A 25075-nucleotide genomic window follows, 5' to 3' on the forward strand; every position below is an offset into this window, starting at 1 on the left:
CAAGTGGGCAGGGTACACACTGCATCCTTGTGTGGCACTAGCCCATGAAATGTGGCAGGTGGGTGGCTGGTCAGGGAGTGCCAGAGGTGACAGCGCTGATGGGGGTATATATGGAAGGTGCCTCCATGTGGGGGAGGATAAGGCATTTGTGTCAGCTTGTGGGGGCATCAGCATGTGAGAGGCAGACACATGTCTGTGTTCTTAGGGGTACCACCTGTGCTCAGGTGGGGCCCAGGCCAGTGGCTCCAGGCAGCTTCCTGGGGACGTCTCCCGTCTGAGCACAGGTTGGCACGCACTGCTCAAGGGTGCCCGCTAGGGCAGTGCTCTTTGCATCTCATCGCGGGTGCATGTATTTACTATGACAATTTCCCAGCAGCTGCCAATGAAGTGGGAGGGCAGCCCCCCCTCCCCCCGCAAGGGCACTGGAAGTTGGTCATCCGCTGCTTGTCCAGCTCCTTCCCAGGAGTGTCAGCAGGGAGCCACAGCGCCCCATTTGGACACACACTCTCCTGGGCACTGTCCTGATGTTTCATAGTCTTCGGCAGGTAGGCACCCGTGTGCCCAAGGGCCGGCACAGTTCAAGTGCCGAGCTGGGGGCAGGGGGTGCTGTGCAGGGTGTTCACCAGGCTGAACCCTACCCTCCCGGCACCTTCCCCTCTTCCTTCCCGCACATTCCTTTCCAGGCCCTGGAAGGGCGCTCTCCGCTCTCATGTGAACAGAAAACATAAATCAGCACCCCACCCCCACTCACTCCTCAGCTACCCACGCTGTGCCTTCCGGTGCAGCCGGGCGCTGACCGTGCGGCGAAGGCTTGTCGGTGCTTGCTGTCTGGCTACTCGCCTCCGGTTCTCCTTAAACTCCCCCCGCACCCCCCTCCCCCGGGGGGCTGCTGTCCTGAGAGTCCCCAGTGGCCTGGGCTCCACCCTGGCCCTCTCCTTGCTGTGCGTTCTCTCCCTGGCTTCTGGAAGCCCCTCTCCTGGTTTCTCCTCACGCCCCAGCCCTGGTGCCCCTTCTCGGTTTCCTCTGTAGGTTCCGGATCTCCGCACGCAGGAGGCCTGGGGCTCAGGCCTTGGTCCTCTGCTGTTCCTCCCTGCCCCCAACACGACTCTGTATTTGTGTATCCAGTGGAGCGTGGCCCAACTCTAGTCTTCAGCTGTCCATTCAGTCTCTTCCAGGATGTCCCAAATGTGTGTCTCAGGATCCCGGAGGGCCTCCCACGAGCATGGCTCCCATCCTGACCTGGGCCACGATGGTCACTGAATGGGGGTCGCGGAAGCGGTCCTCTGACTGGTCTCTTGGGGTCCGCCCCGGCGGCTCCAGTTTGCTCCCACACGGCCGCCCAGGGGATCCTATGCCTCCTGTCATCTGGCTGAGACCCTCCAGCGCCCCGGATCCCAGGCGCTCACCGCGGGCCCTCTGGCCACGGCCCGCGCGGGCCCAGCCCCGCCGGCTCCCTTCTGTTGTCCGCGTTTGTCCTGTCCGAGCTCTCAGCCGTCGGTCTTTGCCAGGTCCGTCTCACCACCCAGGTGCGCCGGGGCTCCCATCCTGCTCATCTATCACAGTACTAATCAGCCGGTCACACACCACGCGGGCTCGATTCCCTGAGCTCTGGGTGTGGACCGCGCGGGACTCGCGGCGCCCCGTTCCTGGAGAAGCCGCGCACATCGCTACTAGGTCCACGAGTGAACGAACGAAGCGAAGAGCTGCAGTTGCCGGGCCGGCCTTCGTGGGGTTCACCTGGCGGTCGTCCAGCCGCGAGCGCTCGGGGGCGGGGCGTCGCCCTCCGGGGTGGGGCCGGGCCGGGCTGGGGGCGGGGCCAGGTGTGCCGGAAGGCCGCTCCCATTCACCCTGGGCGGCGGGCGGAGGGTCGGGCTGCACCAACTCCGCGCGGGGGGGCGGCCCGGGACAGCCCACCGGCGGGGGTTAAGACTCCACAAATTCCCTCAGGACACTGGCCTGCTGGGCTTCCGTCCAGGAAAAAACAGTGTTTCCAACGCCTCCATACTCTCGGCCGCGGGGAGCGGCGTCTTCCTCCGCTTCAGGCCTCTCTTACTCTCCTCATCCCAGTGGTTCCCGCCAACAGGCGGGGCTGGAGGGTCCCGGAAGCCGGCTCAGTGCACTTCCGGGTCGAGGAGCGCGCGACGGCAGCGGCGGCCGGGCCTAGTCGTTGCTCTCGCTCGGGCGGCGGCGAGCTCTTGGGGACTGCCGGCGGGGCGCGAGGTTCCCGGGTACGTGCAGGTTCCGCGCTGGCCCGGGGTCCCCGCCGCGTCCCGGCCGCGCGGGCCGCCTGCGGACGCCGCGCGCTTTGTCTGCGGCCTGCCCGGCGGAGAGAGGCCTGCGCTGCGCTGGCTCCAGGCGGGCGCGCGCGGGCGGCGGCGATAGGGACTCCGAGCCGGCGCGCGGAGGCTCGGGAGGTCCCTCGGCCCGCGGGCGCCTTTCCGGGGTGGCCGCCTTCCTGTCCCTGCTGCGGGGAGCCCACCCGCCTTGTTCCCCGCGCTGTCGCCTCCCCTGTGTGAGCGAGGTGTGACCTTTCGCTGAGTTGTTTCCAGCTCCTGGTCCACATTGCTTCGTCCGCGTTTGTACAGGCCCGCGTGGCTGAGGGATGGGTTCCTAGTCATTAAGTTAGGTAGTCTCACGGCAGCCTTTCGCGAGTAGGTGTGACTAGCCTTGAGCCCAGAGGGGTTGAGTAGCTTGCCCTTGTCACACAGCGACTGGTTCGTACAGCGGCCGATTGGTAGGTAACCTGCCTGGTGAGCCACAGTGCGGCCAGTGGTTGCCGGGACATCCGGAGGCTCAGGTGCCGTTCGACTTGGGATTTGGCACGCCTTCCCTCTGGACCTACCGGGAGAAGACTGAGTCAGGATAACAGTCGCTGGTCCCTTCTGGCACGTTCCCTTCACCAGGCCGGTGGCGAAGCCCTGACGGGAGAGCCTGGCATTTGCCCTCAGCAGCCCTCCTGCTTGTCCCAGCTTCCCGATGTCTGCAGCCACTGTGGCAGTCAGTAAATAAAGTGGAGCCGGCAGCTGCGTAGGCTGCACCAGAGGCTCTTTCGGTTCTTTGGCAGTGGTTGGAACTGTGGGTGTTTTGGGCCCCCGAATTTGAAAAGAGGGAAAGTTCTTTCAGCTTTAATGTCCCCCTTAGTCCCCCCCAGATCTGGAGGCTGAGCAGGAGAGCCCCTAAGTGCTGCCAGCACCCAGAAAGCGGCCCCCGGGTGGGAGGGGCTGTGGGTGTTGCGGGCAGAGGCGGGGCTGCAAGTCCGTGCGGGTGTGCTGGAGCTGTGTGCCGGCGGGGTTCCTGACTGGTCTCTTCTGGTGTTGGCACAGGCGCCGGCTCTGGAAAGCACTTGCGGAGGCCACCCGCATGCTTTCTCGGGTGCTGCCAGTGCGGGCTGTTGTATGGCGATGCAGGAGGGCGTGCAGCCTCAGCGCCTGAGCTCCCGCACCCTGGTGCAGGGAGGTGAGGAGGCCTTTGGGGTGAAGGGCTGCTCAGCCTGCGGACTTGGCCCCCAGGCGCAGGCACTCCTTGAGTTCAGCCGTGTTCCCAAGCTGGCATTTCTGGCAAAACCCCTGTGCCAAACCCCATCATGGTCTTAGTGTCCTCTGAAGCAGGCCCTGCCACTGCCCCTTACAGGATGTTCCAGGTCTCAGCGCAGCAGGGGAGGAGCCAGGGGTGTTTGTTCCTAACTTCGCCCTTGTGCGCTGGAGCACGGCCTTGGGGAGCACAGGCCCCGGTGCTGCACCCCGAGCTCCGCTGTTGCCCAGGCGGCCTCAGGCTCTGTGATTTCTCGTGTCTGAAGCGTCCCTGGTAGGTTTGCGTGTAAGTGCTCACCCCTCTCATCGCTGTGTTTCTGCAGAGCAGACACCGTGCTGCACGCAGTAGGGGCAGGTGTCCCAGGGCGATGTCGTGTCCGGTGGAAACAGTCACAGCTGTGGCCGGAGAGTTATAGGACTTAACTGGGCAGTGCAGCAGTTGCACCTTTGGGACAGCTGCCTTGCTCCTGCACAGGCGATGGCCCTGTCATGTCGCTGGGTTGTGCGTCCCCAGCAGGAGTGTGGCCAGGGCATGGGTGCAGGATGGGCACCGAGCACCAGGGACACGGACCCTTGGTCGAGTGGGAGTGGTGCTGGTTTTCTTCACTTTACAGCACCAGGTTGGTGGAGGTAACAACCCCACGAAAGCCCCACTAAGTTCCCTGTTTCCAGGTACCAGTAACATGTGGCTGTCACCAGTTTCCTCCAACGGACCTGCCTCGCTGGGGTCCTGGAGTCTGGGGCTTTGGGGAGTGAGGCTCCCGGGTCTGCGTCGGCCCTGGCCCCACAGGGACTTGTCCTCAGTGGCATCTGCTGGCGATCGCCCAGCTCCCGTTGCCTGCTTGTGGGATCCGAGGAGGACAGCCTGGCCTGGCCCCTGGACATGCCACCTGCCAAGCCAACCTTCCCCTGGTGCTTGCTCTGTTCTGCCTCCCGGTCCCTCACGGGACCCTTTCTGGTGACTTGGAGGCTGGACCCGGAAGAACGCTGTGCTGCAGGGAGGGCCATCTTCACTGTCGGGTTCCTGAGTGACTCCCTGTGGTGGGTTCCCTGGAGGTCTCCTGGGACATGGGTGAGGGGCACTGGTAGGAAAGGACCAGGCTAGGAGGAGGTTGTTTGTCTAGGTCTTCCGCGGTCCGTGCAGTGGCCTTGCACAGTAGATAGGACAGGTGTCCCCAGTTGGAGGTCAGGAGCCCAGGACCGGGTGGGCATGACCGCGGGGAGGCAGAGCCTGACCTCTGCGCCCTGTGGCCTTGTGCTCTCCAGGGTGTTTTGGGGGCGGATATTGCGCACAGCCCCCCAGTGGGCGTCAGGTGAGCGGAGGCCGGGATGGCCAGCCTTGGTGGAGAGGGCCCTGCTTGTCACCTCGGCCTTTCTGGTGACCTCTCCCTCTGGGAAGCCCTGCTTTGCCTCAGCTCCTGATAAACCACTTCATCCGAACGAAACCTGTCAGTCCGCGGCCGAACTAGGTCTGTCGTAGTGGAGATCTGACGGACATCGCTGTGTAGCTAAGACTTTGTCTTCCTTTGCGTGCACAGTGTTGCGTGGCTTCGTGTGTGTGACCCCTCACAGGTCGGCATCCCTGGCCTTCAGGTGGGTGCGTGTCAGTCACGGGTGGGATGGGCCAGGAGTGACTGTCATTCTCCCTGAGGGTGCTCTGCAGCCTGGCACCGCGGGCAGTCACTCACCTCTGATCTCTTTCAGATTGAACCCCAATGTCCAGCGATGGACGACGACAGCCTGGACGAGCTTGTGGGCCGCAGCCCAGGGCCAGATGCTCACCTGCCGCTTGGTGCTGCTGCCCTGACTGGCGGTGCCGGTGAGTGTCCCCCACCCCCACCCGAGCTGAATGTGGGTGCTCGTGGCCTGCCGGCTCCACCCGGGTGTTGGCCCTGGGAAAGCTGAGTTCCCTAGATGGTGTCTACATCTTTCAACCTGTAAAAACCTTTTGCTTTTAAATTGTAGAAGTGGTGCATTTTTTTTTTTTTTTTTGCTTTCTTTTTAACGGAAGCAGTATAGATGGAAAAAGAGCAAAAGGATTCTGCTTCTCCTACATCTGCCCCCTCCCCCACCCTGTCCCGTGGCCGCTGCTGCTTGCTTCGCGGCTCCTCCCTCTGCTCACCTCCGTGCATCTTTGCGCCGCCAGCAGCCCTGGTCCTGCCTCGGTGCTGACTGCCCGGGTGCCTGCCTGTCTTGGTCCAGGAGAGAGCGGGGACGATGACAGCGGGGACTCTGAGGAGGACACAGGTGGTGAGCTCAGCGACAGCACCGACGCAGAAGACGAGGAGGGGGACCTGGACGAGGGATCTGGTGAGAACACTGCCGCGGGAGTGGCCACCTAGTGTCCCCTCCCACTGTGTGGGGATGACTGCTTCTCAGATGTCCTCAGTGACATCGTTGCCCTCACCGCACTGGCCAGCTGAGGGGCTGCGAAGCTGGGGAGAGGCTCCTCGTCAGAACAGCTCTCATGGGACCATCCCCTGCGGCATGTGGTCGGCTGTCACAGGGGCGACGCCTCCCTCGGTCAGACCACTTCCTTCTGGTTTGACGACACGGTTTGCTAGATCTCCTCTCTGGCGGGGGCAGTGGGCAGCAGGAGCACAGAGCGGCAGGGGCAGGCCATATCCAGGGAGAGGTGGGCCCTGGGGACTCACTGGGAATGAGCATGCCATGGCCCAGGCCTGCGACCGGCACTCGGCAGCGTGGCAACTCTGTTGACCGGGACGCGGGCACGTGCAGGGTGTGCCTCTATGAGGAATGCCCAGCCCGTCTCTCTTGGTTGACGTTTGTACATGCCCTTGAACTTGGGTGTGGGGACCGTGGCTGGAAAGGGTGATGGTGCTGCGTGAGGGCGAGGTTGCTCAGCTCTGAGTGGATTCGTGGTGCCTTCTTCCAGCCACTCTGGCTGTTGCGTGGCCTGCAAGGTCCCCAGGGCAGACCGCCCTGTCCCAGCCCAGCTCTGGTCACCTCCCTGGAGGAGGGGCATGGTTGGCCCTCTACCGATAGATGCGGGTTGGACCCTACGGTTTGGTCACCACTGCCTGCCTTCTGACGTCATTACCAAGTCGGGAGATGCGTGTTCCTGCAGCAGCTGCTGTGGTCTGTCATCACAGCCTTTCCGGCTCCTGTGGCTGTCAGCGTTAGAATGTTCCAGGCAGGGAACCCCTCACGTCTGGGACAGTGCTGATGAAGGAACGGGACTGGCAGTGTCCATCAGCGTGAGTTCGTGGCTGAGTGTGTGGGCGACGTGCTCTTCCAGAGTCAGGTTTGAATTCTGAACAGGGATACGAGGTCCTGGCCTGAGGGTGCAGGTCACAGGGGTGGCTCTTGCACGTATTTCCCGAGGCCACAGGTCTCAGTCACGGGCACTTGGTGTGGCCATGGCTGAAGGCAGAGGATGTGAGGTGCTGTCCATTCACCCCTCAAGCCAAGTTTTGAGGGCCTGTTTGATCCAGAGCGTTGGGGGCTGGAGGGAGGGTGGGAGCCGGCTCATCTGGGGTCCTCGCTGACCCTGAGCGCACCCCCCGGCAGCACAGGCAGTGGCATACAGACCTGTTGGGGTGCCGGGAAAGGGGTGAGTGGGGGTCACAGGAAGGGGAGAGCCCAGCGTGGGCCTGGGTAGGGGGAAAGACTTGCGGAGAGAGCCAGGTCTCCGTCATGCTCTGAATGAAGGGCAGTGGTGGTGGGGCTGGGGCAGAGCGCTGCAGAGGGACAGTCGGCCCAGAGCCACGCGTGCAGAAGGGGTGGCACCCTGGGTGTGGCGTGCGGAGGGTGAGGAGCGCCGTGGGTGGGGAAGGCTCCGAGGAGGTAGCAGTCAAAGCTGCGGGTCCAGAAGACTCTCCTAAGCAACCCCCGTTCCTCCGGCACCGGTCTCGGACTCGTGGAGGTGCAGTCGGGTGCCAGGGGGCCTTCTCCGAAGGGCTGCCTCACAGGCTGGCACTTGCCAGGCCCCCTTCCCACGGGAACTCCTGATGCCCGGCCTGCTGCTTCTCCTGTCCTCGCGCTTGTTCCGGAAATCACTCGTGTTGCTCTTTGCTGAGTGTTCATCGTTGGATGTTGTTGTCCATGGAGGTCTTACCATGGAAGCGGAGGTGGTAGGACTCTTCCCGGCTCCTCCCAGCCCTGCAAGCGCGTGTACGGGTGTCTCTGGGGAGCGGTGATACATGCTGGGTCTGCTCAGGGTGAAGCCCTTCCTGTCAGCTGCGACGCCTGGCCCCAGCTCACTCCGTCTTCTTCCAGTGCGGGCGCCGTGCCCGCCTTGGAGACCCTGCCCTCGTCTGCACTGGGGCTCCCGCCCGCCACCAGCTACCATGCCAGGCTGGCCCCCTCGTCAGTGGGGGCCTGTGTACGGCAGCCCCTGAGAAAGGGCGGGGGTGGACGCTCAGGGCCTCTCGCACCCACGTGTACCTTTCCCTGCTCTTCCTCTTGGCCGTCACTGCGAGCCATGCTGAGGGCACTGCTCTGTGGTCCCAGGTGCTGCAGAGGGTCTGGTGCCCCCAGGTGGCTGGCCTTCTGCCTTCCCTTCAGCTCTTGAGCCTGCAGAGTTCCGTCAGAAGAGTCAGTGCCTCTGGCCTCCACCTGCTGCTGTCCTCTCTGGTCCTGAGTAAAGCAGGAAAGCTGAACAGAGCGACTTACCGCATTGTTTTCCACCTCCCGTCTTCCAAAATTTCATGGACAGCCCATTTTGTTAGTTTTCTCTTGCCGTGTAACAAATGGCCGCAGACATGGGAGCCTAGGGCAGCTCAGCGTCGAGGTCCAGGTGTGGGCGGCTGGTCCTCCACTCAGTCTTACCCGCTGACATCAAGGGGTCCTGGGGCCAAGGTCCAACCTGAGGCCCAGGGCAGTCCCCCAGAGCTGTCACCCTCCCACCCTCCTGCTGTGGGGCTGCAGTCTCGTTTCTGGCTGGCATTTGGGTGGGGACTGTCCTGAGCTCCCGGTGGCTGCCCCGTGTCCCCTAGGGAGTACATCTCCAGCTGCTCTGCTGTGGGCCAGGGAGAGGTGCTGCTGGAGAGCTTGCCCGATGAGGCGGAGCTGCCCGGTAACTTCTCTGCCGCAGGACAGCAAGGTCCGGGGCGGCTGCTGCGTGGGTGCTGGTCTCACCCTCACTTCCAGGGACTGGATGGGCGACTCTGGGACAGGCGTGTTCTCTGTCCATGTGCACCTGTGTCTTTAGTTTAGAGGAGTTTGGGGAGGACAGAAAACTAAACAAAGTGACTGTACTGTGTCAGCCGGAAGTGTCTCCTGGTGGTTCTGCTGGTGAGGCCTCGGCCTCTCAGGCACCGACCAGCACTCTCGGGACCGAGTTGTCTGGTTCGGCACCTGTGCTGTCTCCCTGCAGAAGAAGGGGAAGTAAGGGGCAGCACTAGCGGAAGGCAGGCCGTTCCGTGCACCGTGTTTGGAGGAGGGGTCAGGAGTGCGGGCCATCCTCGGGGGCTGCAGGCCTGGGCAGTTACCCTGGCTGTGGGAGACGTGGTGTGGCCCTGGCTGCCCTGCCCCACGGGGTCTACTTCTGCTCCAGGATGGGGACTTCAGCTGCTGTGGCTGCTCAGCCAGTGCCGTGTGCCCTTAGCTTGGAAGCAGCTTTAGGTCAGGTGTCCCATGACAGTCACACCTGGCAGGGCTGCTGGACGGGTCTGTCCCTCAAGCGTGGGGTCTGGGAACCTGCTTTCTTGAGTGTGGCTGCCGCTGCTGGCTTCCACTGCTCCAGCTCATGAAGCCCCGTTTCCCCTTTCTCAAGGTTCGGATGGGGCCACCACCGATGACGACGACGTGGAAATAGTGGCCGCAGCAAGTGCCCAGGGGCCGCTAGAGGCTGGTGGCGAGTGGCATTCTGATGATGACTCTGAGAGCTGCCCCATCTGTCTCAACACTTTCAGGGGTCAGGCTGTGGGGACACCGGAGACCTGCTCCCACCAGTTCTGCCTGGACTGCATCTCAGAGTGGTCCAAGGTGAGGCGCCCCCTCTCTGGGGCTCTTCCTCCTCCACAGGGTGGGTGGTGCCTGGGGCTGGCCTCCTGCTGGGCCTGGCTCTGTTCTGCGGGGGAAGCGTGGGCTTTGGGGCTGTGAGGTTGGGTCTCAAGCTGGGGGGGTGCGGGGGTGCCCAGGACGACTTGACGGAAGCGGGCGGGCCTGCAGCGAGACTGAGGGCGTCTGCCAGGGACGGGCGTGTGTTTCACAGTGGACTTGGGAAGCGGTGCCTCCCACATTTTAAACTTCTTTTTCTGAAAACTTCGAAGATGCAGACATGTACAATGACGAGTCACCTTGTCCCCCGCCCTCTGGTGAACAATGTCCTCAGGAACTGCCCCTCTGCCTTTCTCGTTTCTGCCCCACCCTCATGGACACAGAAGTCACCGAGCACTGTGCTACCCCACAAGACTGGCAGGGGCGGTGGGGTCTCAACGCCCAGCCCCCGAGCTCCCCGTCACCAGCAGCTTGGGAACGTCCCTGTGCAGTGCGTTTGTGGCCCAGGCCAGAGATGTCACCCACAGTGTCCGCGTGGCCTGCGGGCTGCTGGTGTGCTGTGTCCTGAGATGTTTCCCTGCCTCTGGCATGGGGCCCCGCCTGTGGCAGCGGGTCTGCAGCCCCAGTCAGGGCAGTGCCAGGGGCTCTGCACAGGCGACATCTTCCCTTTACTGGAGGGGCAGGGGCAGGCGTCTGAACCCACCGGTGCGCCCCTCGCATGGGGGCTGCTGTGGCGCTGGGTCAGCGGGGTGGCTGGCTACAAGGTCAGCAAGGATTTGAAGTTACAGTGCGCTTAGAAGTGAGTCCAGAAGGACATTTCAAGAGCTTTTCTAAGACAGTTGGGAGCAAGTGAGGAAGGGCACCCTACCCCCTGGCGGCACAGGCTCACCAGAGTGCCGGACGGGCTGTGCGGCTCCTGCAGGAGCGGGGGCGACCTCCTCCCGGAACGGCTTATCAGTTGGGGTGAAGACACTTCCTGGAATGGGTGTGGGGACAGAAACTGGGCCACGGGAGCGTGGTGGACCTGGAGACGTGGATGCTGCAGACGGTGGTGACACCTTACGTCGCAGAGAGGGGACTCTTCTGTAAGCCTGTGTGTGGCATATCGGGCAGCCGGCACTGCGCACGGGGGGCCCCCGGCCTCCTGACTGGAAACGAGTGCTTCTCTGCCGATTTCACAGAGAACACAGGCGAGGGATGTCCTGCTCCCAAGGCTCACAGACAATCGAGGGACAGGGTGCAAATGGACAGTGAGCGCAGCAGGCGTCAGCGGTCCCGGGACACACACCACGTGGACACCGTGAGGTGGCAGCATGGCACGGCTCCCCCCAGGCTCCCGTGGAAGGCGGAGGCCCTGTGTGTGTGTGGGAAGGAGAGCAGCCCCGGGCTTCGCCACGCTGTGGGTGCGACAGTTCCACTTGCAGTGAGCACCCTGGGACCGGGAGCCAGCAGGAGGCACCCCGTGGGTGCAGCTGACAGGTGCACGGGGCGCAAGGGCACCGGCCCCAGCCCTGTGCTGGGTTGTAGGTGCCCAGGCCCCAGGCGCAGACGGAGGGCGGGGCTCGGGTGGTGGCTGTAGGGGTGCGTCCGAGCCACCCGGAGCAGTAGGTGCGCTTGGTTGTGCACGCCGTACCTAGTAAGGGCAATTTAAAACGAGGGCTCCTGTGCAAAGTGCTGTCTGTGAGGCAAGAAGTAGACATTTGGAGCGTAGCTGAAGATGAGCCCTTGGGATTTACTGGGAAGCACCCAGCAGTCTTGTGGACACACTGGCAAAGGCTCAAACAGGAGGAGCCCCCGGGGCCAGCCCCCTGTGTGCCCCCTGTGTGCCCCCAGCGTGCTGTGAGCACTCCGCGAGGAGGCGCTTCCTGTCTCTGCCTCACGGTGGCGCCCCAGCAGCTCAGCACAGGGCCGAGCACTCGGGAAGCACTGGGTTTTCCCAGAAAGGCGTTCGACGCATTCCGACTGTGCTGCTCCCAGGGGGAGTGACGTGCATAGCCCTGACGGGTCCCTGTGTCCCACAGAACGCCAACTCCTGTCCGGTGGACCGAGCCCTGTTTAACTGCATTTGCATTCGAGCCCAGTTTGGTGGGAAAGTCCTGAAGAAGGTGAGTGTTGGCGCTGGACAGCGCCCCCTGTTCGTTGCAGGGCCCCGTCTCGTGGGAAAACCCTCTTTCACAGCTGCTTCCCCGGCACAAGTGGGTATTGCTCATGTGGTGGTCAGCAGTCCAGCAAACACCATTTGCAGGTGTGCACGGGAAGCCGGGGGCTGGAGGTGCTTCCCTACCTGCTGGCTGTGTGCGATCTGGGAGGAGGCAGGAGGCATTGCGGGTGCCACTAGGGGCAGTTTCCCAGGCTTCCCCTCTCCATACTCACGTGCTGCCTCTGCCCCCCAGAGCTGCTCTGGAGCCCCAGCAGCCATGGGGAGAGGGCAGCTCAGGGGCAGCCCAGGCCTGGGGAGGAGGCCAGTTCCCTGGGGACCAGGTTTCGGACCCCTGTCGTGCTTTTTAGAGGGGCCTCCACACATGCCCTGATGCCGAGGACAGGCAGTAGAGAGACTGCTGGAGACGGGCTGCAACTCTGAGCCCCGGACCTGCGAGGCCGCAGTGTCTCTAGATGCAGCCCTGCTTTGGTTTGCAAGGAGCACATAGCTGCCAGTGCCTGGCCTCGGCTCCTTGTCGGCACGTCGCTGCCAAGCCCGAGTCCTCTTGGGGTGCTCGCGGGCCTGTGCTGCAGGTGGCAGTTTTGGTTCTGCTGGCACAGGCGCTCAGGCCCTGGGCTGCCTGGACACTGCCGGTGAGGTGTATGGGACAGGAGGTGCCGGGGCGAGAGTCCACGAGATGCCTGGTCGCGGGGGAGCGTGGTTCAAGTGCAGTCCAGCAGGGCCCGGGGCCCTGTGGGGCCCCAGAGGGCAGGCAGGGGCGTGTCCCGGCCTGTCCCCCTGACTTTGCGGACCGCTGCGGGAAGTGCTCCTCGGCCGTGGCTCTGGTGGTGGGTGGGATCGTGTTGGTCCGCAGACCTTGCAGGTGACAGGGCGCAAATGACTGCAGCTTGAGAGCACCTGTGGAGGAGGAGGGCTCTGTCAGAGTGTGCAGCGTGTTCCTGTGTCTATTATGTGACAGTTGAGAGGCCAGCACTGCTGCCTTCCTGTTCCCACTGTCAGCGGAGGCCGTGGGGCTGGGCTCCCTGCAGCCTCGGGCCCTGCTGTCCCCACTGCCCCTCTGTGGGGCCTCCTTCTGTTGAAACAGTTTTTTCTTCCCTGTGAACCACCTGGGAACTAAAACACCTGTTAAAGTTACCATACGCCTGTTGACCCCAAGCCTCTGGGTCGGTCTGCAGTGCACGCCGAGGTCTTAGGAAGCTGATGGGGTGGTTCCAGGTCAGCAGCAAGCACAGTCCAGCCGCTCAGGCTCTGGGTTGGGCTCTGTGTACCGTGTGGGCAGCGTGCCTTCTGCCCGCAGATCCCAGTGGAGAATGCCCGGGCCGGGGAAGAGGAGGAGGAGGACCCGACCTTCTGCGAGGTGTGCGGCCGCAGTGACCGGGAGGACCGCCTGCTCCTCTGTGACAGCTGCGATGCTGGGTAAGCATGGGGCCAGCCGGCTGCCCTGCACAACCTTCTTGGAGCCTGAGAGACAGAGGCATCCTGAGGCCCCTCCTCTACGAAGTGAGTGAGTGAGCTGTGCCTCATGGCCCCGTTAGAAGCCACACCTGCGTATGCTGGCGTGCGGCTGCCACCTGTGCTGCTCTGCTGGTTCTGTGTCATTGGTCAGCAGCCAGCAGGCTCTTTTGTTGTCCCTCCACCTATCCCCAGAAGTGGGCTGAGGCTGCCCACAGAGGCGTGTGTCCTGTGTCCAGACGAGGGAGGGGGCCAGGAGACCACCACCTGGGGGGCAGAGGGGCAGGCGGAGCTCTGCGACGGCCCACCCCACTGCCCCGACCCTCAGCCGCCAACGGCCTTGGCACCCCGAGCCTTTTCCTGTCACCACTCAGGCAGGCCTCTGCCCGCACTGCCGCGGGGTCCCCTGCACGGTGGGAGAGCTGGTCTTCTGTGCGGTGACTGTGGGAGCCGTGGCTCTGGGGGTGCAGGGCCTGAAGGCAGTGATAGAGCCCAGGGAGGCGGGCGGGTCTGGCACTCTCCCTCGCACAAGTCGCAGTTCTGAGGGCTGGGCTGGGAAGCCAGAGGCAGGAAAGCTGGAGCCCTGGGTGCCCCTGTTTGTTCCCGGGTGCACTGCCCCAGGCTCCGCCCCCGCCCTCTGGAAGCCTCGACCCTCCTTTCTCACCAGCACAGCTTGGAGCCGGGTTTTGTGACAGTTCACTGGACCTGGTGATCTTTGCCTTTGGGATCCCCCAGAGCCGCCGCCTCTGCGGCTGAGTGCAGGGGGGCTCATTGGGTATGTGGGGGACAGGAGAGGGGCCCCAGGGCCCAAGCATCCAGTGGTCTCGCTGGCCATCTCTGCTCTTCTGGGTGGCCTGTTGAGGGAGTGTGTGCTGGCTGCTGAGCGGTGGGGTGTCCCGGGGACAGAGGGCCCAGGGGTGGCTTCGTGCTCCCAGAGGCCCATAGACATCCTTTCCCTGAAGGAGGGTCTGGGACCCCTGGACACGGCGTGTGCTGCGAGAAGAGGGTGGGCCCACAGGGCCCCTGTCACCAGCCCTGTCTTTGCTGCTACCCCCGCCCCCACCTCCGTTGCTAATGCCCAACTGTGCCTTCTGTGCCTCTGAGGCACCGTCGGACCTGGTGGAGGCCCTTAGAGCTCTCATTGGCAAAGTCAAGGTCTCTCCCTGAGCTTCTAAATGGAGACCGTAATTCTTAACTCTGTCCTTTCAGATCATGATCTGGTTTCGCTCCCGGGACTGCAATGGTGACTGATGGGGGCTTTCCATTAGCCTTTCCAGTGCTTTACAGTGAAAGCACAGGTTGAGTACGTGGGTCTTATTGTCACGTGCTTGGAGTGTTTGACAGACCGACCCCGCCCCGTCAGTGGCGAGGCTTACAAAGGGCTCCCACAGTCATTCCCTCAGCTTGGGAATGGCAAACGTCGGGCTGTTCCGTTGCTCATTTAAAAACAGCACCACAGGCCCCTGTGGACACAGCGCGCCAGCTTCTCTCACTGCTGCAGGGGACAAGGCACCCGTCACTTCCGAAGACTTTAAAGTTGAAAAGTTTCTTCACCGGGGACAGGACATCTCAGGACCTCCCAGGCCACGGGGCAGGGGCTGTCCCCGTGTGGTGGCCAGGAGTTCTTGGTCTCGTGGGAGTGGGGGTCTCTGAGCTGGTGGGCAGGGAGCACAGCTGGCCGGCTGAGGCCCCTGCCCCGGGTACTGGTAGCCGCTGCGCCAGCCCCTGGAGCCTGGCGAGGAGAGCAGGGCTGAGCTGTGTGGGGTCCTGGGAAGGCTCCATGACTCGCCCAACCCCAGTCACCCCCCAGATGCAGGCGGCATTGTGGTCTCGGGTGCGTCTAGGTGCCCGCTCCCCGGGGCCCCTGTTGACAGACCCTTCGCCCCACAGGTACCACATGGAGTGTCTGGACCCCCCTCTGCAGGAGGTGCCGGTGGATGAGTGGTTCTGTCCAGAATGTGCCATCCCTGGAGCTGCTGCCCCACCCACAGGTAGTCTCGCCTCCTCGGTGACCCCGCCCTCCGGAGAGGGGCAGTTGGGGTCTCAGTGGGGTCGGGCAGCCCCTGGGTTGGGGATGGGGTCCCGGCTGTGCAGCAGCCCAGGACCTCTTTTCTCCCAAGACACAGACTCTGTGACTGAGGAAGAGGTCTCCCTGCTCTTGGTGGACGTGGTGCCCACCCCCAGCCGTCTGCGACCTCGTGTGGGGCGGACCCGGGCCATCGCTCGGACCCGGCAGAGCGAGCGTGTCCGTGCTGCTGTGGACCGGAACCGCATGTCCACGGCCCAGAACATCCAGGTGGGCTCCCCGCCCCCACCCTGAGTCTGGGGCACCATATGGGGTCTCAGGGCAACCTGTCCCCCGCAGTTGGTGTCTGCCCACAGGACGTGTAGCCAGGTTGGGAGTAGGGGAGGAGACTGGCGCTCACTTGGGCCTGGTACCCTGGTCACAATCGCCTCTGCCACCACCGAGTCCCAGAGCATACTCCTGAAGTCCTTCCCGAAGTCCCATGCTCCTGCCCACGTCCCCTGTGTCCTGTGGGGCTCGGTCCACACAGTGGCCTGGCAGTGTGGCTCCCCCGCTGTCCCGCCGCAGCCCCATTCACTCCACGTCCCTGCCTGGCCCTCCTCAGCCCTGCACCCACGTCTCGCTGAGGCCTCCCTCCCACCCAGGCAGGTCCTGCTGGGGTCCCTGCCCTCGGGAAGGCCCTGCAGTTGGTCTCTCAGAAGTGAGAGGGTAATGCCAGCTGGGGGGTCGGGCCGGGGCTGTGTGTGTGTCTGTCCCTCAGGGGCACTTCCCAGGGCCCTCCTGCGGCGGGTGTGTGGGAGCCAGCCTGGCAGCCCCCCTGCCCACCAGCTCCACACCTGCTCTGCAGCATGTCCCGAGGTACCTGGTGTCCTCTCTGCTGGATGAGACCATCGAGGCTGTTGCCTCTGGTCTGAGCACCGCCATGTATCAGCGCCCTGTGACGCCGCGGGCCCCCGCCAGACGCAGGAGGAAAGCCAGTAAGCCTGGGCGTGGGGGCTCTTGCTGTGGTGCCTGTGTGTGTGCCCTCATTGTGGGGGCGGGGGCTCAGGTGGGCTGAGCTCTGCCAGCCATCGCTCCGTGTTGTAGCCTTTCCAGTGGACAAAGCAGGACATCCGTCCTCAGGCCACACTGACACCTGAGTTGCAGCAGGCACTGCGGGGCTTGTCTTCTTGCTGTCTGTGTCCTGTGTCCTTTTCTGTTGTCGGGAGGCCCCCTTTCCAGACCTGACGTGGGTCACTCACTGGCGCCCCCCTGTGGCTGGAGAGCAGTCTCTGAAACTTCGGGTGCTGCCCTGGGCCCCTGAGGCGTGTCCCACCCAGGATGACCCCTGGCCTGTGCTGAGGGGACGAGACGGCTCTCTTGGTGGCGCCTCCTTTGTTTCGCTTTGCCAGCGAAGCTGCTGCAGACGGGGCTGGGCTCGCGCCGCTCCTGGCTGTGCGGCCTCCTCTGCACCCAGCCCTTCTCCCGCTGTGCCCTTCTCGTCATTGTCCTTGTGTCTGTAAATGCCTTGCTTTATGTTCCTGAAAGAGGGGTCTCTTTTCTTTTTTGCACTTAATCACAGCAATGGCGTTATACTTGGGAAAACGAGCACTAATTGCTTAGCCCCACAAGGTGGCCACCGAGTGCTGGAAGTTCTAGCAGGGTTGTAAATGTCACATCGTTTTACTTTTTTAAGATTTTATTTGTTTTTGTTTTTTTTTAAATTTTGAGCGCCTACTGTTTTTGGTACGTATGTATGTGTGTATTTATTCATTTGTTTTTAGACAGAGGGAAAATGAGGCAGAAAGCAAGGAGAGAAATACTGATCAGTTGCCTCTCGCACGCCCCCAAGCAGGGACCAGCCTGCAGCCCAGACGTGTGCCCCGACCGAGAGTTGAACTGGTGACCTTGTGGTTTGCGGGACGACACTCAGCCCGCTGAGCCCCCCCAGTCAGGGCTGTCATAGAATCTAAAAAGTAGTTTGTTTGAATCCAGAGCCAAGTAAGATTCTCGTGGCTGCTGGCTGTGCCCTGTGTCTCTGTGTCCTCTGGGTCATAGGGGTCTTCTGTCCGAGTATCCCCAGTCAGCTGTGCCCACCGCATGGCCCGCTAGTCTGTGGCCTGGGGGGTGGAGCCTGGAGGCTCCCACGAGGCTGGGTGCGAGTCCGGTTTCCTTGTTTTGTGCCTGCTGGTTGCTTGGGGGGTGGCTGTGTTTCCATCAGAGCTCTGTCCGTGGACACACAGGGACCGAGCTGGGGGCTGACCAGCACCAGCTGCTGCCCAGCCTCACAGCTCTCTGGCCCCCAGACCTGAGGGCCACCTCACTGCAGAGCAGCCCCTCAGTGGGGACCATGCAGGATTCCGCACCTTTGTGAGCTCACAGGGTCAGGCGATGGCGTGGGCTCTGACAGCGCACCGGGGCCAGTCCCGCCCTCTTCCCCAGAGCCCCTGCACGGGGAGTTCGGGCCCCCCGACAGTCAGCTCATCCCCAGAGCCAGCCCACGGCAGGCCCAAGGTGGCTGGTCAGGACCGAACCCCGGTTGCATTCGCGGGCCAGGGTCAGGGTGTGTCGCACTGGAAATGCACGTGAAGTCGCGTGTTCTCGAGTCTCAGAAAAGTTCTCTGTGGACCCCTCAGCAGGCACAGAACCACGTCCCTCACCACTGTGCCCGACTGTCGGGGTTTGATTCTTCTAACTTAGTCTCATCTCTGACTCTGAGACACCTGTGCCGGTTTTCAAGTCGGGTGTGCACAGCACAGTGGACTTGAGCCTCGCCACCCTTGCTGTACGCAGCTGCCCCTCACTCCTCAGTGGGCAGCAGGGTTTTTAATCTGCAGCTTATTTTTCCACTGCAGACCCTGTGCTTGTGCATGGTAGTCCCCAGGCTGGGCCCTGTGGAGTGCGGCCACGCACACTGAAGCCCAGACCCTCAATACCCTCTCTGTAGGAAGACGGAAGAAAGTGCGGGGAAGGAAGAAAACCCAGTCCCGACTGGCCGTGAGGAGCAGGAGCTCTGGGACAAGGTCCAAGAGACGCCAGGGCCGGGTGAAGAAGAGAAAAGGGAAGAAGACAAAGGTGACACGGGTTTCCCCCGCAGCAGGGTAGCAGGTGGGGGCCCTGCAGTGGCCCGTCTTCTGTGTGTCTCGCTGTGACACGCTGGACACCTTCCAACACCCTGAGGGGCTGTGTGGCTGTCCTGGGACCCGAGTGCTCGTACCTGAGGGGCTAAGGCCCAGGCCAGGTCCCTGACGCGTCGGGAGGCTCGCTGAGTGTGCCCTGATGCAGGGGCCTCCTGGGCAGGTCGAGGGGCAGCGTCCCCAGGTGCCCAGGCCCTGGTCGTGCGGCCCAGGAGAGCCGCTTCGTGTTTCTGGGCCGCCGCTGTGCAGCCCCTCTGAGTGCTCCCTCCTCACTGCAGCCCCGGGAGTGGACGCAAAGCACTTCCCCCCGGAGATGCACACGCAGATGCCACGTGCTCGCTGCGTGTCTGTGTGGCTCCGCACTCGAGGTCGTTACTGCAGCGGCATCAGTGTGGATCCACGGAGCGCAGCTGTCTGGGCGCCACCCACCCTGGGGGTGAGGCCTGCGGTGCTGGCCTTGGCGGGCCCCGTTGCAGTTTGCTCCCCGCAGGGCTCAGTCCTGCCGACAGCTTGTCTTCCCCTTCCCTGCAATCAGGGCGAAGTCACAGCCCGCTGTCGCATTGCCCGGGCTCTGGGCCTCCGGAGGCCGACCCGCGGGGCCTGCATCCCATCCGTGTACAAGCCTGTGGACCCCTCCCTGGGGCTGATGCGTGCAGACATCGGGGTCGCCCCCCTCTCTCTGTTTGGAGACCCCTCTGAGCTGGATCCTATTGACAGGTGACTGCGGGGGACAGTGCTGTGCAGGTGCCGCCTGCAGAGTCAGGGAGCACGCTGTTGGCTCCTCCCTCCTTCAGGTGGGCGGTGGGCATGCCCCCCCATTTGTGAGATGAGGGAGGTGCTTTCTGCCTCCCAGTCCTTCCCAGGTGGATGGCATGTGATGTTCGTCCCCACCCACAGAGGGATCTGCCGTGCGGGGCAGCCCTAGCCTGTCCTGCTGGGCACTGTTGAACAAAGGCCCAGGGATGTCCTCCGCTTTCGGGCATGGGTCACCTGCTCCCTTTGGACTGTGTCCTCCTCCCTCCAGCAGTGAGGAGCCGTCTGCCAGCCCTGCTTCCCCACTGAGCACCAAGAGGAGGGTTCTCTCCCGCTCTGCCCTGCGGTCGCACCAGCCTGTGGCCAGGCCTGTCTCCATGGGGCTCTCCAGGTGTGTAGGGGCAGGGCAGTGAGGGACATGGTCCTGCTTGGTGCTCTGCCCCCAAGACTCTCAGGGCCCGTGTCCTCACCTCCGGGCTCCCTGATGGGGAGGTGACAGCATGGGGGCGACCAGGCAGCCACAGCCTCCGCTGCAGAGCCCACTGGCTGCCCGCTCTGCGCAGGCTGCTGTGCTGTTAACCGGGTCTTTTCTAACGTTTGAGCCTTTGGGGAAGAAGAGTAGCTGAAGCCACAAAGTCACTAGATGCTCACACCTCACACACCCTGTTTTCCCTGTGTGGGAGCTGCTGGGTGGGTCTGCTCTTGTCCCGTGTGGGGCCAGGGCATGGGGGCCACAGCAGCAGGGCCTGTCTGCGCTTCAGGAGGAGCATCCCTGCCGTGGCGCCTGAGCCTGATGTGGAAGAGGCGCCCGTTCCAGACCTGCTGGGTAGCATCTTGTCAAGCCAGAGCCTGCTGATGATGGACAGTGCCGACATCACCATCCACCGGGACGGCTCGCTCAGCGCCAAGCGCGCAGGTGAGGCGGCCTCCACACTCGACACTGAGACACACTTACCCCAAAGACACGTGTGCTCTTTCCACTCAGGAAATGTAAAGGAGGGGCCGCGTCCTGGGTGGTGGTTCTCGGTTGGTTTTTCATCATGTTCTGAGCAGAGTTGAGCACAGGGATTAGGTGGTGACGGAGCCCACAGGCCCCATGGCCATCCGTGGCTGGCCTGTGTTCTCACCCTGGAGCCAGCCTCTCGGAGCCCCTACTCTGCATTCTGGCGGGTTGCGGGGGAATGGGGCCCGTCCAGCCCTGGCACTTGGCAGCCAGTAGTGGGTAGGGCTGTGGCAGGGGGCATCCTCCCGCCCCACGGGAGGGTCTGGAACGGGTGTGGTCGTGACCCAGCCGTGAATAGTACCCCAAACCTGCTGTGGGGCCAGCTACTCACTCAGCGAATGGGAGGGACTGAAAATGCACCCCTGAAAACAAAGGCACTTGGGTGGAGGTTGAACAAGTCTCTGAACTTTTAAAGAGGGGCAGGACCTGACAGCTGTCTGCCTTTCTGTCTTTCAGCACCTGTTGCTTTTCAGCGAAACCCAGCTGGTTCCTCCAGAGAGGGAGAAGGCCCCGGGCCCAGGGATGGTCTGCAGCCCCCCGCACCAAGCCCAGGGTGCCTGGGAAGCCTGGGGTCGAGCTGCCAAGGCAGGCCGGCCCCTTCCCGGGTCCCTGTGCTCACGCCAGGGGCTGCGGTGAGACTGGACCCCTCCGTGGCCCCACGGTTAGGCCAGGCCCGGCACCTGTGGAACGGGAGCAGTCCCAACCAGAAACAACCAGACCGCCCCCACGTGGGCAGCAGCGGCGGCAAGCACACTGTGCCTCTTAGGTTCACATCTAAAATCTCAAATGGTGGCTCTGACCTGCCAGCCAAGAGCACAGTGCCAGGACAGGCCCCGAAACCAGCTCCCAGGAGAGCGGACATCTCCGAGCTCCCCCGGATACCAAAGATAAGAAGGGATGGCAGTGGGCGGGCAGACTCCGCCCCAGCCCCCACAGGCGGGCAGCCTGTCGAGATCCCTAGCTCCTGCATCAGCCGGCTGACGGGCAGGGAGGGCCCCGGGCAGCCTGGCCTTGGTGCCCGGGCAGAGGGCGAGCCCCGTGGCAGGGGCTCCCAGGAGCCCAGTGTGCACGCTGGAGGCGGTGCCCAGTCCCCTACCCCTACCGCACTGGGACCCTCGAGGGGGAAGGGCAGCAGCTCGACCTTCGAGAGCTTCAGGATCAATATTCCTGGGAACACGGCACATCCCAGCAGACTTGCCCACCCCGGCTTCTGCCACACGTTCCGGCCTGTTGAGAACAAGGTGCAGAGGAAAGAGAACCCCTCGCCCCTCTTCTCCCTCAGGAAGACAAAGCAGCTCAAGAGTGAGATCTATGATCCCTTCGAACCCACGGGCTCCGACTCCAGCTCTGCCGGCAGCAGCCCCGAGCGCCTGGGCTCCGGCCTTCTGCCCTCGGAGATCACCCGCACCATTTCCATCAGCAGCCCCAGGACGCCGCCCTCACAGACCGTGCGCTGTGTCACCTCCTACACAGTGGAGACTGTCTTTGGGACGGAGCCCGAGCCCTCCTGGGGGCCTTCTGGCAGCACACTCAAGCTGCGGGGCGAGGGGCCTGCCCACGAGCTGGGCGAAGAGGAGTCCGCCAGGGGTCCGGGCTCAGCTACTCGGGCTCAGAGGCCGTCCCCATCCCATCTGGAGCCCTGGGAGGACGAGGACCAGCCATCGCACAGCACCTTCTTTGGCTCGGAAGAGCGGATGGTGACTTGTGTGACTGTGGCAGAGCCAGATGCCCCGCCAATGACCACCCACAGGATCGTGGAGCTGCGGCCCCGTTCCCGCTCCACTTCCAGCTCCCGTGGCAGGAAGAAGGACGAGAAGAAGCAGGCCACTGCCCGGGAGCACAGGAGGACCCGCTCTGGCACCCGCTCTGGCTCCCGCTCTGGGGACAGGAGCTCCAGGTCTGTGTCACCACCGGTGGGTGAGGACCACGCCAAGAAGCACCGGCCCAAGGTCAGGGGACAGAGGTCTTCCAGCGACCGTTCCAGCAGCCTTGAGCGAGCCAAACGGAAGAAGGCCAAGGACAAGAGCAGGGAGAGGAAGAGGGACTCCTGGGGCCGAGGCCGGCGGAGGTCCAGGTCCCGTTCAGGCAGCCCTGGCAGCTCCTCCCATGAGCATCGTGAGAGCCGGCGGAAGAGGAAGAGGCGGTCTGGGTCCAGGTCTCAGGGGAGGGGGTGCTCACCCCCCAGCAGCCTGGAGAGGGCCCGGAGGCCCCGCCCCCCCAGGGGGAGGAGCCGAGAGCGGCCCCGAGACTCACGGGGCTCCCGGGAGAGGAGGAGACCCAGGTCCAGGTCCCCCAGCACAGAGCACAGGTCCCGGGAGCATCGGCGGCCTCGTTCTCGGGAGAAGCGGCCTCGGCCCCACTCCCCAGAGAGGAAGTTGCCTGTGAAGGAGGCTTCCCCAGCACCCTCTCCCCAGGAGGACCCAGGGTCAGGCAGGGAACACCCAGCCCGGCTGCCAGGGGAGGATGCCTGGGCAGAAGGGGCTGAGGCCCACCAGGCCCCCTCACAGGCCCCACTGGTCCCAGAGGTGCGGGCTGAGTGTCCACCTGAGGACCTGGATTACGGTGACTCTGTGGAGGCGGGGCACGTCTTCGAAGACTTCTCGAGTGAGGGCGTCCTCTCGCAGCTGGATGACATGAGCTCCCCACCTTCCCCAGAGAGCACGGATTCTTCCCCAGAGCGGGGCGCCCTGCCCTGCCTCACCCTGCCCACCCCCAGCCAGCAGCTGGTGGCCAGCCCAGCTGAGGCTGAGCTCAGGAGGGAGGTGCCACCGGTCTGCAGTGAGGATGCTGTGCGCCCCCCACCCTGGGCGGAGGGTCCCCAAGGGAAGGTCTCATTCCAGCAGGACCAGGCCAAGGCTGTGATGCCTGGCCCCCTGGGAGGCCAGGCCGCAGGCGGGGCGCTGGTGGGGCAGGAGGAAGGCCCCAGTCAGACGGCTGTGCTTCGGGCTAAAGCCCCGGTGAAGAGGGTCACCTGGAACCTGCAGGGGGCGGCAGGCAGCGCCCTGGCTGAGGACAGAGGCCTGCGTGAGTGGGGTGCTCCTGCAGCCTGTAGGGTGGGCTGGGTGGTGTGTAGTTGTGGTATGGAGCGGCCACCATGGGAACCTCCTCCCTGGGCAGCTCACTGGGTCACACCGGCCTTGCAGGCCCTGGTCAGGGAGGCATCTGTAGCGCAGCCTATGGTCCTTGTTGCTGGGATGCTTCTCTGGAACTTTCCAGCCGGGAAGTAGCTTTCCAGAGTGCGGTGGTCACAAGCACCCACCTGCCTTGTGTTGCCTTCAGGGATGCCGCTTCCCAGGCCGCAGCAGCCTCGGGAAGAAGCCTGGGGGCCCGAAGATGGGGCCCCTCTGGTGGATACCCAGCAGGCAACCTTCCCCGAGCCCCCTCCTCCTGGCCACAGGCTTCCAGAGCCTGGCTTCCCCAGCGCTGACCTGTCTCAGGTGGGTGCCTGGGCCGGAGGGAGGTGACCTAGCACTTGGGCCACGTGGGCTGGCAGCTGCCCAGCACCAGACCTTTCTGCCGAGGCTCTTTGTGCTGCACGGGTGGACGTGGGGGTGCTGCCAGCATGGAGCCGCACCCAGCGGGCTATGTCTGTGCCCAGGTTTATAGCCCCAACCTGCCTCCTGCTCTGGCTCTGCCCACGAGTGTCCCGCCCTATGCGCCAGTCAGCCAGCCCTTGGTCCAGTTCACCCTGCAGGGCAGCCTTCCCCTGGCCAGCTGTGGGGTGGCCCTGAGCCCAGCCCCAGTGCCAGTGCCCATCGGCCTGACCACAGCCTCAGAGCCGACTGGCCACGCCACCGCCACCACCAACTCAGAGGAGAGGTCAGCCACTCCCCGGCCAGCCATGGAGAAGGCCAAGAACGAGGAGGTGAGTTCCGCCCCTCCTTCCTCCAGGGCGGCCCACGCAGGGCAGTGGGAAGCACCGTGTCTCTCTCCAAAGGGCCCTTGCGGCCTCTCGTGTGTGCATGCCACTCACACGCGTGTCCTCACCCCAGTACATGAAGAAGCTGCACATGCAGGAGCGGGCAGTGGAGGAGGTGAAGCTGGCCATCAAGCCTTTCTACCAGAAGAGAGAGGTGACCAAGGAGGAGTACAAGGACATCCTCCGGAAGGCCGTTCAGAAGGTGGGTGGCTAGCGGGGCTGTGCTGTCTCGCCTAGGCAGACCACCAGGGTGCTGGTGCAGGGGAGGGTGCGGCCAGGACAATGCGGCAGTCACGGTGCTGGGGGTCAGGACCGTGCCCTTGTTCCTGGTGAAGGAGACCTGGATTGCAGAGGACAGCGGCACCCTGAGGGATCTCTGGCCATCTTGGTGGGACCCTCAGTGGCCCTAAAGAACCTCTGGGTAATTGTGCCTCCCCTCCCCCCAGATCTGCCACAGCAAGAGCGGGGAGATTAACCCCGTGAAGGTGGGCAACCTGGTGAAGGCGTACGTGGGCAAGTACAGGCACATGCGCAGGCGCCGGAGGCCGGAGGCCGGCGAGGAGCCTGCTGCCCAGGGTGCCGAGGGCTGAGGCCACACCGCGCGTGGCGCCCCAGGGGCTGCTGTCCTCGTCCCCAGCAGTGCTGTTGGGAGTGGCAGAAGCAGAAGACTCTGGGGACACCCAGCACTGTTTTCAGGGTTCCTGTGGCCACTTGTGGTCTGCACCTGTCCTGCTCAATTTAAATTGGACTTTTTTATATGTATATTATAGATACAGTTTCATTGTGTTCTAATTTATCAAAAACAAATTATCTTTAGAAACTTCTCAGTTGACTCCGTGCTTGAACAGTGCACCCTTTGCTGAAGTGGGGGCCTTAGTGGGCAGAGGGGCTGCCTGTGTCTTACTTAGGTGACCCACACTGTTTTTGCTGGTGACAGCCTGTAAGTAACAGCTTGAGTGTCCAATCAGTCCCGCCACCTCCGGCAGGGCAGAGCTCAGTGTGTGCAGATTTTAAAGGCCAGGGACACCGGCCACCAAGGAGGCCCCAGGTGCCGAAGCACACCCAGCTTGTGCTCTTGAGTGGAGTGTGTCAGCCCTGAAGCGTGTGGTCTGATTTCTTCATTGTGAAGACAGAAAGTGGGTGTGCTGGGG

At 63.5% G+C, this 25075-nt stretch overlaps 1 protein-coding gene across 6 annotated transcripts; it reads left to right on the forward strand.

The window, feature by feature from the left end:
- Positions 1 to 2108: 2108 nt before the first annotated feature.
- PHRF1 (PHD and ring finger domains 1) lies at positions 2109 to 24747 on the forward strand. Of its 6 annotated transcripts, none has more exons than XM_053924006.1 (19): positions 2124 to 2228; positions 5069 to 5123; positions 5235 to 5349; positions 5677 to 5840; positions 9268 to 9479; positions 11516 to 11599; positions 12953 to 13071; positions 14998 to 15098; positions 15228 to 15403; positions 15981 to 16110; positions 18060 to 18187; positions 18785 to 18966; positions 19274 to 19393; positions 19764 to 19918; positions 20462 to 23029; positions 23285 to 23442; positions 23604 to 23870; positions 23998 to 24126; positions 24371 to 24747. In XM_053924006.1, the coding sequence occupies exons 3-19, from the start codon at positions 5246 to 5248 to the stop codon at positions 24512 to 24514; spliced, it is 4941 nt and encodes a 1646-aa protein (XP_053779981.1). In that variant the 5' UTR covers positions 2124 to 2228; positions 5069 to 5123; positions 5235 to 5245; the 3' UTR covers positions 24515 to 24747. The 6 variants fall into 6 exon arrangements, with proteins under 6 accessions (XP_053779982.1, XP_071077463.1, XP_053779984.1 ...); XM_053924010.1 differs by having other exon boundaries at positions 2130 to 2228; positions 5733 to 5840; XM_053924007.1 differs by lacking the exon at positions 5069 to 5123 and having other exon boundaries at positions 2109 to 2228.
- Positions 24748 to 25075: the final 328 nt, after the last annotated feature.

The sequence above is a fragment of the Desmodus rotundus genome, chromosome 5, assembly GCF_022682495.2.
Source record: "Desmodus rotundus isolate HL8 chromosome 5, HLdesRot8A.1, whole genome shotgun sequence".
NCBI lineage: Eukaryota > Metazoa > Chordata > Mammalia > Chiroptera > Phyllostomidae > Desmodus > Desmodus rotundus.

Bases quoted from the DNA above. Each gene is read 5' to 3' on its own strand.
- PHRF1 (XM_053924007.1), top strand. From the start codon at position 5,246: ATGTCCAGCGATGGACGACGACAGCCTGGACGAGCTTGTGGGCCGCAG. The intron at 18,188-18,784 runs GTGACACGGGTT...CCCTGCAATCAG, and splicing joins GAAAAGGGAAGAAGACAAAG to GGCGAAGTCACAGCCCGCTG. The intron at 24,127-24,370 runs GTGGGTGGCTAG...CCCTCCCCCCAG, and splicing joins TCCGGAAGGCCGTTCAGAAG to ATCTGCCACAGCAAGAGCGG.